This window comes from Acipenser ruthenus, chromosome 10 (genome assembly GCF_902713425.1).
Source record: "Acipenser ruthenus chromosome 10, fAciRut3.2 maternal haplotype, whole genome shotgun sequence".
Taxonomy (NCBI): domain Eukaryota; kingdom Metazoa; phylum Chordata; class Actinopteri; order Acipenseriformes; family Acipenseridae; genus Acipenser; species Acipenser ruthenus.
The window spans coordinates 1,860,076-1,880,631 of NC_081198.1; the positions used below are offsets into that span (position 1 = coordinate 1,860,076).

At 41.4% G+C, this 20,556-nt stretch overlaps 1 protein-coding gene across 1 annotated transcript in view; it reads right to left on the reverse strand.

Moving 5' to 3' along the window:
• LOC117407471 (phosphatidylinositol 3-kinase regulatory subunit gamma) overlaps positions 1-20,556 on the reverse strand; it is a 109,470-nt gene that overhangs the window by 67,044 nt on the left and 21,870 nt on the right. The window contains exons 2-3 of the mRNA XM_034012551.3: positions 12,067-12,162; positions 11,470-11,547 (exon numbers count right to left, since the gene is read on the reverse strand). Of these exons, the coding sequence (XP_033868442.3) occupies positions 11,470-11,547; positions 12,067-12,162 (174 nt within the window). The remainder of the gene's footprint in view (positions 1-11,469; positions 11,548-12,066; positions 12,163-20,556) is intronic.

A 20,556-nucleotide genomic window follows, 5' to 3' on the forward strand; every position in this document is an offset into this window, starting at 1 on the left:
AGAGGACAGAATCAGCAGGTTAGAGCAGAGGTGTCCAATCACGGTCCTGGAGGGCCATTCCACTCCAGGTACAATGATACAATTAACTACCATACTTCAGGGTCTGAAGTGAGGTTTAAATGGTTCAGTTAAACAATTTAGAACAGGGCTTGAGCAAAGACCAGGAGGGAACGAGCCAACTGGGTTGACCATTGCAGATTTTCTTCTATTTAGATCAGTTAAATGAACCCTTTTAGAAAACCAGCCAAAAGCTCAGTAAAAATCCTCTAGGTAGGGAGAATAATTGCACGTATGCCCATGTGGAACTATAAGGATCCAAAACCAACCAAACAGCTGTAAACAGAAACAATCAATAAAAAAAATTATATATTGTATCACGATAGAGGTATGTATCTTGATTCCAGACCATAATTACTGATCATTTGATCTTATTACACACCATACAAAACGTAAATTAGTGCACTACACACCTATTTTTGCACCTTGGTAGATTTGCTTGTATGTATGATGATACCAGTGGGGTAAAAAAATAAATAAATAAATAAATAAAACTAAAGTTGAAAGTCTCTGTTTCCGCTGCTAGCTGGTCTTCCTTACTCTTCCATGTGTCCTGTGACTTCACATTTTTCTTCTGCAATAGATTGCATTTGTTCTTTCCAGTGGGGATGTTGTTAATGACATTGATTCACTTCTGATTAATTGTTTAATAAACTTTCCAGTCGTCAAGTGGCGAGAGACCAGAAGCTCATTAAGCTCTGGTTACGAGACGCTCTCTGTCCAATACAATCACTCACTCACAGGCTGGCGCTGCAGAGCCTGCCACAGCTGCACACACACACACACACACACACACACTGGCTTTCTTAGACATGCTTGAGGATGCAGGTGTACGAGACAATGGAATGTGCCGACACCAGGCACAAAGGCAGCGATGAAGCAAAGCTTCAGTGTTTTAACTTTCTTCTGTTGCAGACCACCCTCGAGGTCTTCCTAAAAACACTTTCTTCGCATACAACACAGTGACTGACTGTCTGTGCACCTGTCAACATATAGCAACTAGATCGAAACGTGTTGGGGTGCATTCATAAAAATCATAAATGTTTTTGCAAATTGCTGAAAACTCCCAGTTTTAATAATCAGCTACAACGTCTTCTTCAGCTAGCATGGTAGAAATAGCTAGGTAGCCTGATGTTGTTTAAGTTTGAAGGAAGAAGCCTAAACATTGTAGCTAATTAATAAAAGTTTTCAGTTTGTCAATTACTTTTCTTTGTCATTAAGTATTTCTAGTGATCAATGACTATCCTGTTGGATCCTGATTCTCCTTTCATATACAGTCGAGCTGAAATACTGAGACAAATTCTCCAAATGCATCAACTTGCTAAAATTCATGACTTTATGCTTTACGAATACATTATATTTTGTAGGAAACTGAAGAAAAACATATAAAAGAGGGTAGCATTACAGTACATGACTTTACATGGTGCTCCAAAGCCCCAAACCTCTTTTAATGGGGACGTCCGGCTCATCAGTAAACATGTATCTGCAGCTATACTGTTTAACTATTCTTATTGAAATGAACATTAAATAATACACTGTATATGGAATGTGTTACTGACTGCTGAGAAAATGGACGCCTTGTCATGACCTTTAGACTAGACTTAGGACTCCTGATTCCTAACCATATCTATTGAATGTAGCAATGGCAATGGCCAGCAGCTGTTTAATCTTCCATAGGGATTGGGTAGTGCTCCTCCATTGTCCTGAGCTGGCATGAGAGGCTTGGAGGTCAAGTCCAGCTATCGGTCAGTGGCTGGAGCCTGACCCCTGTGACCTGCCTGACCTCGGAGCACAGATGGAGCTCCTGACTCGTCATCATCCCTCCCTGAACATTGGGGTGCCCTCTCATATACCCTAGCAGCTGTTCCGTACCCTTTCACCACGCTAGAGATCACCATCATTCATAATAACACCAATCTGCCCATCTGATCGAATTATCTATCTCCCTGCATATCTGATCCGTTTTCCATTCAATCCATCGTTCTTCTTTTCAGCCTCTTCCATCTGCCTATCACAGGCTGCCCTTGCTCTGCTATCGTGCTGGCCATCTCTGCATCTGTCTGCCTCCTCAATATATACATCTCCCAGGTCTTTCTGTCTATAGCTTGAGATTTTTCTTTCAGACTATCCGATCGTCCTTATATCTCTTTAGCTCATAAATCCTTCTGCATCCCTTTTCTGTCTTTTATTCTACCCATTCATCTATCTGTCAATTGAATTTACTGTCAATTTATATCTGGTCTTTCCACCTATTGATCTCTGTCAGTTTATTGATCTAAATGCCTAAAAAAAATATTTGTGTAAATCAATCTTTGCATTCCCATTTACCTATAGAAGTATATGTTCCAAGTGATCTGACTCTCTGGATAATGTCCTGGATCACAGTGCATTCACATTTTCATCGTCTCTGTTGCTAGAACATGATACTGCAGCAGGTTTTAGATACTTTATACTTTCTTTGATAAGATCTCTTCTGGGAGAACAGAACATGTGAAAATACATTGACATTATGGCGTGCGGAATATAAAACATTCAAATTATCTTCAAAAATGGTGCAATAACAAAATGTTTTAAGCGGAAAATTCAATATAAAAGGAAAGGGATTTTAGCCAGAAAGCCAGTGCTGTTGATATACCCACAATTATAAAATGATAAATAACTGTGTTCCAATGTTTGTACAAACAGAAACACATGAACACAAACATTATAAAATCTGTATATAACTATGTATTTAGTACACATCTACACATAGTTGTAGCCACAACAGAATGCTTTGCACAAGGAGTGTATAAATAGAATCGATTGACTAAATTAAAGATCTAAGAGTGGCCCCAACCCGGAGTGTTTCTTTGAAACAAGCAGCCCTGCCTGTCAACATGTCATGTCATTATTTATTGCAATATTTTGTATGCAGTCTGCGCGGGTCTGCTTGTGCAATGCAACAGGAAGCTTAAAATAAACATGAATGCAAAGCACCAGCACTGAAAATATTTGAATTTTTAGCCAATGGCTGCACAGGGAACTGCACAGTCTGTTTGGTCAATACAGTCTCATGTATTTTTTATAGTTCTTTTTAGTTTAAGTTTGCTATTTAGTTCTAGCTTTTCAGAAATGTTCTTATTAAAAGCTGTTTATCAAAAGGCTATGAAACTACTTGAGTAAGACTGCTGCAGACGATAGTAATGCTATTTAAAACCGTATACCAATCTCCTGACAAACTATTCAAACCCAGTGGCTCTGGTCCCAACCAAAAAAAAAAACCCAGATAATTGAAAATAATGTAAATTATTAATTCAGTTCATAATCACAGGCCCAATTCCAGGGTTTCACTGAAACTAAACAGCTCAGCAGATGTATCTTTTAAATGGCAGGCTCCCAACTGACAAACAGCCATCGTTTATCTGTTTTATTTACAGTGCAGGGACTGAAATAAGACTCCCATGTCTCAACCCATGAGCTTACGATGAGCTTGTAAGTCACACCTGATGTGAAAGAGTATCACACTCAGGTGTGCCTATTTATTACAGCAGTAAAACCTGGAATGAATCACAAACCTTTGCAGGCACAATTGCACCCATGATTTATAGCAAGTGTAGCACTGTGACACATATACAGCATGTGCAGTTGCACCAGCAACAATAGGCAAAAACAACAATCACGCTACATATATCATACTGAAATTATACACACTTTTGCTAACTTCCTTCACTGTTAAATGGCATGAAGACTGAATAAAAGTAATTTCATCTTGTTATGAAGTTTGCAGCCATTCTAACTGGTTCTTACTGCAGACTATGTTTTTTATATTTTAATTTACTTTAAATTTTGATATACTCTGTGTTTAGGTGCCTTGGCCAGAGTTCAGCTGCAGCTCTTCAGCTGTTCCTGTTCTCAGATCAATGCAGCTTGGTACAGTATATCAGAACTGAACCTGAAGGGTAAATGCCTCACACAGCACAGCCCAGCACAGTGCGCGCCCAGGTGAATATGCTCAGAGATCTATTTCTAGTCCGGTAGGGTGGGTTTGTTTTGGAGGAACGTTATCTGAATCATTGCAAAAATGACTGGAAACATCGTAAAAAAGGCAGATGGTAAACAACATCAAATGCAATATCAGGCTACTTATTCTTTTAAGGCAAATCTACAAGAACCCCCACTCCAATCCCCTTCACTGTTCTCCAACACACAAGGATATGCATCACTCCCAGAGGACACAAAAATAGGCATACATTGCACTCGAAAAAGCAGAAGAGCAATGGGGATGTAGAAATGAAAATAAAATGACAAAATCAAGAATGCCACGGAACATCCTGAGCCCCCAGTTACTTCACTGAGTGAAGCACAGCAGATGGAGCTCATTGCCAGGGAACAGCACAAGTTCAGAAGAGAAGTCGGAGAGGGAAATGTTTTTTCACGGACGATAGAAACCACGTGGAACGGGCTACCAAGTGAGAGGTCGCTCTGTCCAAGTGTACATTCTGCAGGCTGTATCATTCTGCGAAAGTTAAACTGAATTTAATTACTGCTGGGAGTTCTGGCAGCAGCCCTGCCAGCCAGCAGATTTGGGAGACAGGAAATGTCAGGTTGCACGCTTGAAAAGAAACTGACACAGTGGGCGGCTGTGGAGGGTTGGTCCTGTGCTTGACGTGAACGCTGGCACATACTGTGCGCATCAGGGCAGGGATGTTCTTTTCCTTCCTGAACAATCTTGATATGGATGAGATAATTAATGAGGCCTCAGTTGAAATGACACCGTGTCTTGCTAAGTTTTGCAGACTCAGCCTAATGGTCAGCCCTCATTGTGCTCAATAAGACTTGTGTTGCAATCTTACATGCATAGGATTTAAAACCACTGTTAATTATCCACCCTTCGATTACACTGCAATACAGAATAGAATCACATTAGTTTAATTGCCTGACTCAGATCTAGTTATACTACAGCATAGCCACACAGCAGTGCAGCTAATTGCTTAATCCCAAATAGATTCCCTGTCTACTGTACTGTTAAACAGCTGCTCCTTGGTTTCTTTCCTAGGTGACGGCTGTGTGTACAGTGTCATGCACTGGCATGTTGTCCGACATCTATATCCTATCTATGGCTTAAATCCACAGCTTACAATAAATACAATCACGTTGTTTACTGATTAAGTAGTGCATTGTGCATAAGAAATCAGCGCTAAGAATAAATCCCATTAATTAGGATGTCTCCATCTAGCCGTCAAACCACATGCATTTGCTACTATAGCAGCAAGCTTATTCACATTAGAAAAATGCTATGTGGTTTGTTTGGGATACAACAAGAAAAACACCAGGATTACTAACGGTAATGTAAGAAATCCACCAGTGCACAGGCAGGTTTGAACTCACAACCTTCTAGATTCTGCCAGGTGAGATAAATGTCTCTTTCAGCCAGGCTGGTAGACATTCTATATATCAGACTGGACGCTCCACTGCCCTCCATGAATTACAGCACCCAAGGGCTGCTCAGTAGGCTTCCTGTTGGGCCTGTTGCTGCTTTTTGTTTTCAGTTTTGAAATGGCTTAAGGGTTACGGTCCAGGGGCAAGAGCTTTAACCAGTCTCTAGCACTTTAGCCTGGAAGCAGCAGCTGATAGCCTGAGCCGGATCCAGTTACCCCGCTCAGGGGGGAGTCTGGGAAGGTGCAGAAAGAGATATTCCATTCCAGTTATTTCAGCAGAACCTGCACAGGCTGGGGATCCGAGGGTGATGCGTTTTGGAATACTCCAATTACACCTCTCCACACGTCCTCGTTCTGTCCAGGGTTTAGAGACTTTAAATCAAGCCTGTCAGCAGTCCCTTCACAGTCAGCGCTCAGCCTGCAGGGCAGTGTCTGTAATGTGGACAGGTCTTTTTTAAGGGTGTACAGTGCGGTCATTAATAGAGGCAGACAGCCCAGGATGCAGCAATCCTTTTTTATTGCCGACCTTAAAAACATGAAGTAGTTAAAATGCTCTTTTAGTTTATATTTTTATAAAGCACTTAATGATGCTGCTGCATGAAAGAAGCATTGTAAATGAAATCGGTATGGCATGGTTTGGTAATGCTTTACATACCATGGGATTATGTTTCTTGTTTTTTCACCCATAACCAAAATACAGTGAAGCAAGCCGAATGCCTTTATGCCTTTATGACGTAAGCAAATATTCCATTCAAATAATAGGCAACCAAGACAACTTTTTAATGCAGTAATATTCCATTATAGTCTTCCAGTGTAACACTTCAAATCAAACACATTGTGTGTAACAGAGGTCTCACTATTAAGAATGCATTACTTTTCAAAGAAGCTGTTGGCACGTTTTCTTTTTCTTTTTGTAATTGCTCTTCTAATTCTGGTAACCAATGGATCTGTGCAGAAATAGCAGTGCTCTGTGTTGGTAGAAAGCTGTCCCTCTGTTCCCAGGCGGGCTCGCAGTTCCAGTAAAAGAAATTAAACTAAAACGATTACAGCCAATGCAGAAAATAGATGTGAGTTCATTCGCTTCATTCCTCTGAAACCACAAAGACTTCCAGCTCCAGTATCTGAACCAGGACAAACCCTCTTATTCATCTCTTCAGTGCTGCTGGCTCCGGCACTCCCTACTGAGTTATTTAGATAATAAAAAACGAAGAGACAGAATTCTCTTGCAGATTGTTCTGACTTCTAACCCAGTGGGAAACATGCTTCTGTTATGAACGATCCCTTACATTCTACAAAAGGCTAACTAAGATTGGACGACAGTTGCTTTTCTGTTTGAAAGTTTTGAGAGTATTGACAGTTTAATTAAGACTATATACCCCATTGGATCCTCTCTGCCATCAGCCCAATATCATAACCGCATTAATGCCCAGACAGTGGGCATTATCTCCCAGATACACGGCCTTGTCTTTCATTACTTAGCATTCTCAATTCAACTCAGATAGCCTTTTATATCATGTGCCCACAGTTCAGTACAGCAAGAGTGGTGAAAGCCTTGTAATTGTAAAGAAGCCTAGAAAAGGCAATCAATGCATGGTTAAAACATGAAATCCCCACGGTAAAGCATAGGGTAGAAAGGTAAAATGTGGTAAGAAAAAAAAGGATAGAAGCAGCATAGGGAAGTAGTAGTCTGGGCACACTGTAAACAGAATGTGTCCCACATAATTCATTATTGTACCAATGGACCCAGTAAGTTATTTCCTGCAAGGAAACTAGGAAGAACCAAAACAGGAGCCGTGGTCGTTGCAAACTGGTGATGAGCAGCACTGCCCACCATCTCCCCAGCGTCTACTGCCAGGGAACTACAGCAGCAGCAGCAGAGCCAGCCAGATAAACAGGAGCGGCAGGGACAGTGCTTGGCCCCATGGTGTCTGAGGTGTGAGTCATCAACTTTATTTCTTACCAGTTCTCTCATTGCCACCAGATATAACCGGATTAGCTAATGGGACCCCCGCACACCAGCCCACCGGGGTGGGGGGGTGGAGATGATACAGGTGCAGGTATAAATTAAATTGTTGACAGCGCTGGGAAACTTGTGTTTAATTCCGTCATGGTGTGGCTGCAGCACACCATATGAAATCTGAGCCCAGCCCACGTGTGCAAGCAGACGCAGTGACCTCACATGTACGGCGTGCTGAAAGCTGCTGTCTGCTCAGGCTCCGGGTTACAGCTGCTGTTAGACACAGTGAGAGGGGAGCAGCGGGGTGGTGGACTAGCCCCTCAACTCCAGAGACCTGGGTTCAAATCCAGACAGGTTTACTTTTATTCTGGGTGGCACATCAGCCCTCAGTGCATCAGAACCCCAGACAATCACCACTGCAGAGCTGTACTGACCCTCCTTCAGCCCTCAGTGCATCACAACCCCGGACAATCACCATTGCAGAGCTGTACTGACCCTCCTTCTATGAGAAAGAAAATGACAATTACAACATCCAGCCTTTGGAATTGAAGGCATTTTAAAGGTAAAGTTAAATGGGATGTGACATACAGCCAGAGAGGTGCTATTCACAAGCTGCCGGTGCAGGTGTTTAAGAGCCTGATGTTAGATGGCTTGTGTCTCAGTTTGACTGTGCATGCCAATGCCACGCTGCAGACACAAGCTCCACTGGAACAGCACTCTCCCCACGATCCTGCACACCGAGGCCAGATCTTTTGTTCAGGCTCATTCTGTATTCCTTTCTGCTTCACAAACATGACTTTTTTTTCATTCATTAACTTGTCACACAGAGCTGCTCTCTTCCTTCCTCGCAGATAATGGAACGGAATTAGAGTCTGATTGCGGAGAAACCATCTATTGAATTCGGGAAATGGCACCGCCAGTCACAGCACCAATTATTCCTTCGAATCGCTCCCTCTGTCTTGTGTGGCGTGTTCGAGCGCTCTTCAGCAGGCCCCTGATGAGACTGTGCTGGAGATGTGTCTGTACTGTACTGCAGTGACGTCTGAATGAACTCCCAGAGATGAGGAAACAGCATTTGCCCTTATATAATTTAAACACACATCTCAGAATATACTTATATTTTACATTGCTAGTGGCATCTTGATTTTCTGTAAAGCTACCACAAAAGACGGACGGGTTTGAAAAAGTAAAGACTTTTTGTTGCCTTAAGTTCATACAGGGGTTCATTTGTGCCGAACCGCCCCAGATCCCAGAGCCGGTATCAGAGGCAAGAATTATACTGTTTTCAAATGATGAACCCAACCGCATGAAATAAATAAAAAAAAAGGTTTTTTTTGTTGCAAAAAAGAACTCTATGTACATAACATGTACAATACAAAATGCTTTACTGATCCAGAAATTGTGACAAAACTTTATTGTAACAATATATTTTAGGATGTGACATCTAATTACTAGTTTCTTTTACTCAAAATGTCAATACGTCAAAAAACTAGCTCTCTTAACGACAGCATCAGATTAGTCGCTCGCCACTGGTATTGTTCAAGCCTGAAGATTATGTTAAAACACGGCTTGGCAAAGGTGAGCGTGCAGCTACCAACACCAACAATAAGACACAAACACCCCCGATCTACAAGCAGAGGAGAACAGGGAGCATAAACACAGGAGCTACTGTAAATCAAAGTCTGTACATTAAGTCTTGAAACTAAAAATACTATCCCTCTTCCTTAATTACAAATGAACCTCTGAGTTCACAGGAGTGTTTGTGATCCACTATGCCTAACTCATTTGTGATTCAGATTTGAGCCCATGAGAGCCTAGTTAAATAGCCCTTGTGTGCAAACATTTCAGTGATTAACCACTGGGATGCTAAATATGAAAGCTAAAAAATATGTGAGCATGTCCGATTTCACCCCACTTGGGCATTCAAGGGATCCAGTCAGCTTATGAATGTCCTGCTGCAGGCCTCACACACAGAGACGCACACTGCATGCTTACACTCTCTGTCACACTTGAATCTGAAATTACATTAACTTCATGACAAACGCTCCTGTCTATTAAACGCACTGCTCAGTAAATTAGTGTAATAAAAATCAACTTTGGCAGCAAATGCGCGTTTTCCCCAGCTGATTGTAAAATCTATAGCCCTAATAGGTTATTGACTATTGCATGTATGATGACATCACCCTTGACCAATGAGTGCGGATCACTTAGAGGGAAGTAAGCAGCGTGTGCTTTTGTGCCGACTGCTGCGTTATCAAGAAGGAGAAGAAAAATAAAAAAAACAACAACATGATGACAGCTACAGACTGCCAGAGTGCTAGAGAAGTCAGTTCACCAGCTAGCCTGGTCCTCAACAGCCCTTAATGGAGCTTAATGATTCAGGTGACACAGCTGCTGGGCACACATTCTGCATGACGTTCCCTACCGCTAGCTGCACAATCTGGGGGTGAAGCAAAATCCAGAAAACTGGACGATAAAATGAAGGGCTTTTAGATAGAACCACAATGTGGCACTGAAATCTAGAACTATCTAAAAGGCAGTTAACCCCATAACTGATCAGCGAGACACAGCACTGCTTGCTGGCAGTGCAGCAGCTTCACTATGCCTCTAACTAGCAGCACACAAGCATTGTTGTATATGGATGGAGCTATCACTGTAGTGATTAGGGTAATGCTACTGTATCCTATTAAGATCGCTCTGCTCGCCAGTGAATGGGTTATAACTTTTAATACAATCTAATATGAAGCAAATACAGAGCTTTATATGAAAGGACACCTTCAAAATGACAATGGCATGTCTTTCTCAACCTGTGGAAAAACAAATACAATCATGCGATCGGAGTGACAGCTATCATGGTCATACAAATACAAGCTGTGATTTTGCCAGAAGATACTTAACCACATGCATTTATATACAGAATATCTGTATGTGTCTGCACCGTATGCAAGCGCACAATCAGGACTGTAATCACTGCTTTTTTATGATCCACTTCAGCGCTTCTTCTAATGGCACTGTCATGCACTTCTGTAAGCGCGCAGCCCCTCAGCTGTGATTTCCTTATCAGATACCGATGGAATGGAACAGTTCAATTACTGTCATCAAGCCTCATGAAAAAGACCCCGGTGCGTACATAGGGACTGTGGAGGAGATGCGGGGCTGATGCATCGACAGCCTGGCTCGCTGAAATCAAATTACTGGGGAGCTGTGGTGGAGTGATAAATCTGATGGGATCGGAGCGCCACTAAAACAGAGATTTTCGAATTTACGAATTCGCATTTGATTTGTATACTGAACTTCTAGTCACACAATAGGTAATGCACTTATCGAATTATCTATTTCCACAAAGTGTCTTTTTCCATCTAGGGACAGTGTTGTTCAGAAACAGTCCCCTGTTCACAACATACAGTCAAACTGCTCTGGTGATATGGAAAAACAGAGGTATAGCTGTAGGACTGCCATTGCATATGCTGTACACCTGCTAAACAATCCTGGGTAACTTAAACGAAATAATAACAAAATATTAGCAAAAGAAAAAATCCTTTTGTCTACCACAACTGAATGTTCAGCTGGGCTTTAAACGCCAAGGCTATCAGCTGCATGTAGTGTTATAATAGAGCACCCCCTTGTGGTACCACTAGGAATAACATTTAAAAGTTGAGACAGTTTCCTAGTGTGTCTATTTAGGTACTCCAGTATTTGCTGATGGGAAATGTTGATAGAGAACAAACGAAACAAAAACACAATGGCCCCTATTAATCAAAGCTATTTTTTCAGGGTGCATGCCGCAGAGCATAAAAGTAATGTTAACAAGTTAGTGAGAAACTACTTGGGATGGATTATAAGGCTCTCATACTGCAAGTTTGACTGCGATTTCCTTAACCGAGTATATATACTTTAACAGGTGTGCTGCAAAACATTTCTTTCAAACCTGTGCACCCCTTTAGAAGGCAGTGAGGAGACTTTTCTCAGTCTCCCTTCTCGCAGTCACCAGCCATTGCAAAAAGCAGCACGGAGCAGGGGAGGGGATGTGAGACTCACCTGCATCCAGAGCCTGCTGGAGCTCCACGCTGCAGGAGGAGCCGGGAGGAGATCTGTATAGAGACTCGCTCTCTGCACCTTCCACAAAGAAAACACACAATTACATAGCATTGCATTTCTCAGCACAGATGCCACCGTGCATTCCGTTTATTACTCTTGTAAACATGAGAAGAAACACATCAGATGTGCCTTTAAACACTCAGGTCTGTAAATACATTGTATACCAAGCTTTGCACTCACCTCTTACAGTACATACTGCAATATAATATAATGAACACCAATCCTACACTGATCATGACTTGAATTACACCAATTAACAGAGATTCTGGGAATGTGCATTGCTTCAGCCTGTGAGCACAGTTTAAAAAGTACTGAAATTTGAGTGTCGACATCAGTGCCTCAGTGTAACCCATTATGACCTCTGTCTTTCTGCCAGTCAGATTAGACTCATACTGCGTCAGCATTGCAATCCTGCGGATCGCTCGGATATTTCAAATGTATTGATTCTTGCATTTGAAGAGGCTTGTCGCTTTAAGGGTCTGCTGCAGTGCTGGATCTCAGGGTGACTGAAGTGTGTGAGAGAAACTGATTGCCTACCCTGTCTCTCCAACGCCTCGGTAATTCTCATCACCACCACAGGCGCCTGATCCGGGAGAGTTACCGGCTCTGGGAGATCAGCCTGCCCCAAGGAACCTGTCAAAGGAAAGCACAGAGAAAACACTGAGGACTGGGATCCCAGAGCTGCCACCAAACTGCTTGATTAGCTGCCCGTGCCCCCAGGGGACTGGATCTGTCAAATCCTAACACATGTGGCACAAACCGAATGTCTGATTTCAGGCACATGAATGAGATCCTATACTGTACCAAAAAAAAGAAGAGACTAAGCACTGAAGTCTTAATGCTTATTAGTTATAGATAAAAAATACAAACACAAAAGCATGAATTACAACAGTTTATTAAATTGTTGATAGATTGATTGATTGACCGATACCATTAGCCACAGGTCACTTCATTGGGTAAAAGTGCACAGTAATAAGCATGTTTTCCTGTACAAGTAAATTCTATCTGTTTCAATACAAAGGCACTTCTTGTTATTTGAATTTAAAGGAGTTTGCAGTCTTAAAACGTTCCTTAAAATAGGCAAAAAAAGAAAGAAAGAAAAAGGAAAGAGACACAAAGAAAGAAGGAAAGAAAAAGAGAGCTAAATGCCATTAGCTATGAAGAACCCATGAGCTGCTCTGCTTTATCATGACTGAAGTCTCTTCAATATGCATGAGGCAGGCAGGCTCATTGAAATCCCCTGTGATATTCCTGTGTTAGAAACACTGCATGACAGCTCCCAGCTGACTTAAAACGTGTCTCTGGCTGCACCTGCAGTTTTTCTAATCGCTACGGACGGCCTGCTCTTGCAACCTATGGCTTTCTAAAAGGGCCAACAACAGGAACACATTTTAATCTCAACCAAATAAAAGGTTACATTTAATAAGAAATCAGTCTATTATTTTTTACCATTTAGTTTGACAGAATGCCATTTAAACGCACAAAAAAATTTACCGGGGGGGGGGGGCTGGAGTCAAGAATACGATGTGCAGTCGACTCCCTTACAGAGCAATTGTTGTTTTTTTTAAAAAAAGCTCAGTGCCCTAACTAACCACTCTGTTTAATAAAGCGTAAGAGGGTACATTTACAGCTGCACGGCTCAGCTGACAATAACTGCTCTCTCCCGAACACAGCCAGGGTGACAAGGCCTCAGCAGCAGCATGCCTTCTCAGGGTGAAGGAGAAGGGCATTGTGGGTGAGTTGGGAGGATTGAACTCACAGCTTCCAGGCATCCACAGCTGAGGACTGTACCACAGGGCTCAGGAGATTCCATAGCATAGCAACTGAACAGCAGCAAACGCTTTTTTATGTTTTCATAAACCATTCACTTTTCATTGGAATTCGCTGTGACAACCACATTTTTATTTTCAAAATGGAATTGAACATTTTTATTTGAGTTTTTTTTTCTTTAAACGGTTGTGTGTTTTGCTTTTCGGGTGGCTGGTTTGGGTCTGTACTGTACTGTTTGTTATAAAGCTACTACTAGTTTTAAAGCTCTGTCAGACTACCGTATATCTGGATTCTAATTGATCACAGTCCACGCCATCTGCTTGTATATATCCCAGCGCTTTGTATGAATGCTTGTGTCATTCTCTCTTGATCCCTCTTATATCTAGATGCAGAAAGCCTGCTTCTCAGCTTGGCTTCTGTTCTGTGCCCCCTGGGTCTTCCTTGCGCAGACTGGCTAGGCTAGGGAAAATGTACATGTGGTTCATGGCATCCTATTGCAGAGATCACCCCATCTATAGCATGGAAGCTGTCTGTGTGCGTGAGGACTTTGGTGCAGATCATGCATGACAATGATATTAATGCTACAGTACATGCTAACATTCTATCTGCAGCACAAGTCACTGGTGGTAATTGTACGCTGATAATTGTTCTGAGATGAGAAACGGTCTAGGACGAGAATCTTGCATCTTACAACAAACACATTACTCAAGTATTCCACAAGGGGGAGCCCTCATTCTCTGTGAAAAAAAAACAAACTGATAGATTGTTGCAGCGAGTCCTTGTTGGTTTGTCATAAAAAATGATAATGTTTTATTTTTTTTTAATTGCATAACATTAAAATCAATTGCCATTTGATGATGATTTAAAAAAGACTGGAGCACGCTTTGCAGCCTGGTGTAACAATTGCGATTAAATGCGGATGATTCTAATCAGAACTTACATCAGAATTCCCATCTGCACTCCGGTGCTGAGCAAGCAATCACAACTAATCTATTATGTAAGTGGAGAGTTGACAGAATACCTTATTTCAATGCTCATGTTAACCAGGTATTGAGAACACTAAATACAAACAAACTGCTTGTTATTTTTAGAATCACAATAATCCGTGTGACTAGTAAATGTGATATTATTAAATGGGGTTACTACACAAACTGAAAGTCCATTTTAATATTCTGATATTTACATTTGACTCACTGAGTAAATGTGTCCATAGGACGCAGAAATGATAAAATGTTTCTACTCACTACCTCTGTCAAACCTGGAGTTTTCCTGGAAGAGCCTGACTGATGAGCGAGGCTTCGATTTGTGACAGCCGCGTCATTCCCATGTCAAAGGTCAAGAAGGACTATCGTTGTGGAAGTTTTATTGGAGACAGTCAGTAGCCAGTCATCACTCATGGGGAGTTGCCAGGGTTCGCATTATTATTATTATTATTATTATTATTATTATTATTATTATTATTATTATTATTATTATTATTATTATTATTATTTATTTCTTAGCAGACGCCCTTATCCAGGGCGACTTACAATTGTTACAAGATATCACATTATTTTTACATACAATTACATTATTTTTTACACATTATTTTTACATACAATTACCTATTTATACAGTTGGGTTTTTACTGGAGCAATCTAGGTAAAGTACCTTGCTCAAGGGTACAACAGCAGTTTCCCCTAACTGGGATTGAACCCACGATCCTCCGGTCAAGTGTCCAGAGCCCTAACCACTACTCCACACTGCTGCATTATACAGCATCAACAGGCATTGTGGTCCCTACTGCCAGATCTTACAGTACAGACAGGTATAGAGTCAGCCCTGCAACTTATAGATGATCCCTTGGGCTTGGTTGAGTGACGCTTCATTCATCCTACTTGCAAGGTCAAGTGCTAATCAATACGCCATCTAAGGTTCAGTCAACCCTAATTTGGTTGAATGGAATGCTAATTTTGTGTTTTTCTCTGTCTTTCTAGTCAATGCATACTGCCTGACCCTTGCTCTGTAGAAGCGCCGCTGCTCTGCATCCAATATAAATGACCTGTGGCACTCCCGCCCTTCTCGCACATGCACATCATATCTGATTCACCTCTCATACTGCCAGGGATGATCTTGGGAACATTCACTTGGAAAAATATTGCTTTTTGCTATTCCTGCAATTTCTGGGCTAATCTATTTTTCTAAATTCATCAACCTTTTAAGAAAGGTAGGTACTTTGGTCAGAGTTGAATCTGGGTGTCTACGTCAGACAGGTACTGTAGGTGTGCAGGTTTGTTGTATATATTTCCATAGTTCTGGACCACTTTATCACAGCTGGTATATAACAAATGAATCGTCAACCCCTTTCTAATCACTGCAAAAATCACAGTTCACATTGTACTTCTCATTGCAATTTGACATGCATTTTTAATTTGTTACACCACGATTATCAGATACGGCTAATGAACAAAATAATAAGATGCCAACAGCTCTGTTAGCCCATTCATATTAAAAACAACCTTCTATTATAAGTGGTGCCCATTTGATTAATATCAAAAGTGAAAGCACAGCTGGCGTGACGTCAGTAACCAGAGCTTAGAAAAAGCCCAGCAAAATGTTCATGAAATGAAGGAAGAGTTTGCTGCTCATATTGAAGCTAATGGAAGGATACCCTTTTCTTGACGTGTTGTTGAATCATGTGTTAAGCTGGAGCAAACATTGCAGATGCAGATTCATATATGACTCTTCATAGACAATATTGATAGAAAGATAAAAACAGCCTGAGCTCTAGCCCCTCCAGGCTTCACTCTGAATTCATTTTCATGCAACGTTAAAATGTGAGACGTTAGAATTTCTTCAATTTCCACACAAACTGACATGCATTCCAAACAATTAAAAAGAAAAGAGTGGCAGGGTTTTATCACTTTGGAGTCAATTGCCAAGGTTATCAAGTTCAAACTGTCTTCAGCTTGCTGCTCAAAAGATCAACCGAGAGAAGGCAAGTGTGGTGAACCGAATTGGAGTAAAACAGAGCTACAGTACAATGAGCAACCATGAGCACAATGGGCTGCTATCTCCTGACAGAGGTTTTTTATTTATTTGTGCTGCAGTATGGCGACGGACGGAGACCGGCCCCTACACACTGTTTAAAATCCCAGGGCTAGATTCTCAAAGTTATTTACTCCAAATCGTCATTAGCTTATTTTTGTTTCAAGAGAAAAAAAAAAAATCACAAACACGACTTACAATCGTAAAACGATTTTGGAGTAAAATAACTTTAAGAATCAAGAGAGTCTAAGTGCTAACTTGTGTGCACAATGTTTGTTGAAGTCAAACCCCCAGGGGTCGCTGCAGCCGCTGTGGATTGGAGTGAGGTTTCTGATGTTTCTTGGGCATTAGAGATCTTATTTCCCAAGCCAGCTGGCAGCCTGTGCCAACCAAGAGGTGATTTTGGGGACTCCGTGATACTCGAGCAGTAGCCTCTGGCTGAACCCTATTGCTTCCAAACTGATAAAAACAAATTCTAAAAGAACGAAGAATTAAGTTTTAACACAACGAATGGGTTTTGAAATATCAGTAAACAGTTTACGGGTAAGTGGTGAGATTACATACCTCGCCACGGAACGTGGCAAAGCGGTCATGGTGAACGACGCAGCGGAAAGCATTTATCAGACACTTCTGCTTGACTTCTCCTGCCAGCTCTTTACGCAGTCCAAGGACACACAGGCCTGGGAAAGGCCGCTTGGCAGTGAAATGCCTGCAGTTATATACTACCATTTTGTTCCAGCCAATAGAACGGGTGGATCAGAGGGGTGGAGAAGAACTGGGGCCAGATTCAGCCACATTAAAACATGCCTTTAGAATTAAAAGAAGGAGATGTTTTTTTTTTCTTTCCCCAGCCCACATTCTGCTCTGTCAAATTATTTAATCATCTTTCAACATTTTACAGAGCGATTTCTAAATGTAGACAGATTGAACTGGCAATGTTGTATCACCCCAGCCCTCTCCCGCATGAAATCAAAGTGAGGCCTGCCAAGATCAGCAAGATCTCACAGCCTGTCTTCTTGAGTATTCTTTATTGTGACACTTTAATAAAATTGCCAGCTCGTGATGGATTAGGTGCAGTGGTGGGGTTTGTTATGAACAGATAGAGTGTTATTGGCTCAATTCATTTACTGAAGATTCAGATATGTCACCCTGATCCAACAAAAGGCAATACAAGCACTGCAGCCCAACACAGGCACTTCCCAAAACCCCAGATGAACAATCAACGTCCACAAAGCAACACGTTCACTGAAGGGGGTCAGGGTCAGGTGTAGAGTTGGGGTTAGACCGTGCAAGAAGATTTACACATTAACCATCCCACTAGATTGGTACAGGGATGGTATACAAGGGCATGAGCCCTTGCCATCGATTCTGTGTATTGTTTTATTGTCTTTGTGTCTGAATGTCTGTGCTGTTACTCAGATGCACACACCTTCCCCTAGTGCCAATCACGGCTCAGTTTATAAGGATATACACAGTGAAACACACAAGCACTCAGCTGCTTCAACTTCGGTCTAGACCACTTACGTGTTCTACAGAAATTCATTATTTTTAAAAACTATAGTTTATGCTACAGTTTCAGAAAATAATCTGGAGTTTATACTTTTTCCACAAGAACAAATAAAATCTATAAAAGAGTAGCATTATTTCCAACACGAATACGGTTTAACTACAGCCTGTTGCCTTAGTTTTAATTGATTGAAAATTAAGAACAGATTCATTTCCTTAGGCAGTAGGCACAAACATGGGTAACTTTTCATTACCGGACCAACTAAGATTGAAACAAAACAGGGAATAAATCGGGTATCACTTTGTCTCAGCCAGAGAAACCAGTCACTGCCCTTTTTACATTCTTTCAGTCTGTGCTTTAAAACCAAATTATTTCTCAAATTGTTTCTACCATCTCTCTTCCCCCCTCTCTTACACCCTCCCTTTAGCTTGATAGCCAAGAAAGAACCATAATTGGGTGGCTTCTAACAGAAACACAGCTGAAGTCAGCTTTACAGGGATGGAAATAAGACTCCATTGCAGAGCAGTTTGATCCATTCCTGGTTTTACTAAGAGTTTAATACAATGCACCCAAACTTGTTACCCATACACTGTGGCTACTCAAGCTGGCATGGGTGAAACTGCTATGCAATAGAAGTCTTATTTCCAACCCTGGATTTATCAGAGATTGGTGGAGACAGGGCAAAGGATCCTCATTTCTTCAAAGCCCTGCCCCCAGGGCTCCTCTAAACGACTTTCATAACCATCATCCTGATGGCCTTGACCAGCTCTATCACGAATAAAAAAACAACAGCGAGTCACAAAAGGACCTCACTGCGATGCCATACAAATCCAATTAGTTTTAAACAAAGATCAAAGTGGTATCAAGTCTCTTCGCCACCCTGTGTAACATTAGCCTCCAGCCCTGTCTCCCAGTCTTTTATATTGCTCTGCAGTGCTATAAATATTCAGAAAAAAGCATGTCCACAGGTGGCAGCAGCGGTAAAGACACTCAATGCAGAACCGCAGCAACAAGGCTGCTGACTAGGGGGCTCGGACACTGGGGCACAGCCCTGGCCACCCATTTGATTGCTCTTGCATTTCGTAATAAACTGAAAGTGTCATTGTTACCATCTGTCTGGCAGATACCAGATGTACTTTACAGCTTATTGCATCAGTGCTGAAGTCAGGGTTGATAGCCACTTCAATCCCTTGGAACAATACTCCTTTCTTTGTCGTTGCATTATAGTGAAGGATCGCTGTATTACTATTATTTTTCATGGACGCAGCAATTTATGCTTCTAATAACAGACTTTGCTCTTTTAAATAACAAGCCTTCTCAGCAGGGTTGCTCTGTACAGCTGTTTGATTAGTACTGGAGGTGGATTTGTGGGTTGCTAAAGGGAATTCATATGGGCTGCTACATACCTTAACAGTGGGAAGCAACCCTTATAGATGCCGAGCTCCTAATGGTAATAATATCTGAAATGACCATTCATTAATACCCCTAACTCGGCTGCCAAACAATTCTGCATTAATAATGAGAAAGAAAAGAAGGAAATACAGTCTAACTCTCTTTATCAGCACTAGGAGTGTCCCCCTACAGGGAATTCAACTCTCCTTTGCCCTAATGCCCATTTCCCCAGAGGAGTTAGGATAAAACAGGGGTTTAACTGTATTGGAAGAGAGACTAGAAAGAATGAAAAGGGCAACATGCTGATATTGTGACTCTTCCAATGTCTTGTGACCCCTTGCCTTAACCTGCGTGTTCAGAATCCATCCTGACATACAGTTTCTTGCTAAGGAGGATCTGCCTTAAGGACACAATGTTCCCTTCAAGGCATGTTTTTTCCCTTAATGGACTGTCAATTCATTACAGTAGCTCAGGTTGTTTAAAAACATTACAAGCTGAGAACAAGTGTAATGAAACTCAATCTATGCATCTTAAAACACTAATGTTACAAGCGTGACCTGTGATTACTGGTATGAATGCACTTAACCTGAGAACAACATGTCCCTTATCTGCATCCATTTATATGTGATTAGCATGCATTTCCACGTGCCCAGTGCAAAGCTAGAATTCCCTCTGCATTAATTTGTTTTTTAAGCTTTGCAGAATGATGCTGTTAATAAAACCAAGAGGAGCTTTGTGTGTCTGCACAGGGAATCCTTAAGAAGGAACTTTACTATACGACCATCTTCCAAACTGAACCCAATGTTACTGAAACACAAAATCACAATTACTGCATGAAGCATGGGAGTCACCCTGCATTGCTGTACTACAGCTTTAAATCACTTCTATAGTTCAATTAACTACTGGAGTAGAATCCTACAAAGAAGGTTGTCACATTGTAGAATGCACTGGGGTACAGCTTACGCAAAACAAAACTGGCATACAGAAATAATAAGTATTAGATGAAAATGAACCCCCATGAAATGCTTTAGCTCCTTTTCCAAACCGTATTATTATTATTATTATTGCAGTAAACTGTTTTAAACAGCAAAGCAAATTGTAAAGCTAGTAGTGAACGCATGGTAATAAATACTTGGGAACTATGGTACAACATGATGAAAAAAATAAATAAATACATTGTACAGAACAGCAACTGCATAGCACAGGCATGATAAAGCTTTGTTAATTGCAAAATGATCATGCAGATAAACTTTTTCTAAGGGAATGGGCAACTAGACTGCTGTTTAAGCCTGTTGAAAATTGCCCTGATAGTGGATGCATCAACACCCTGT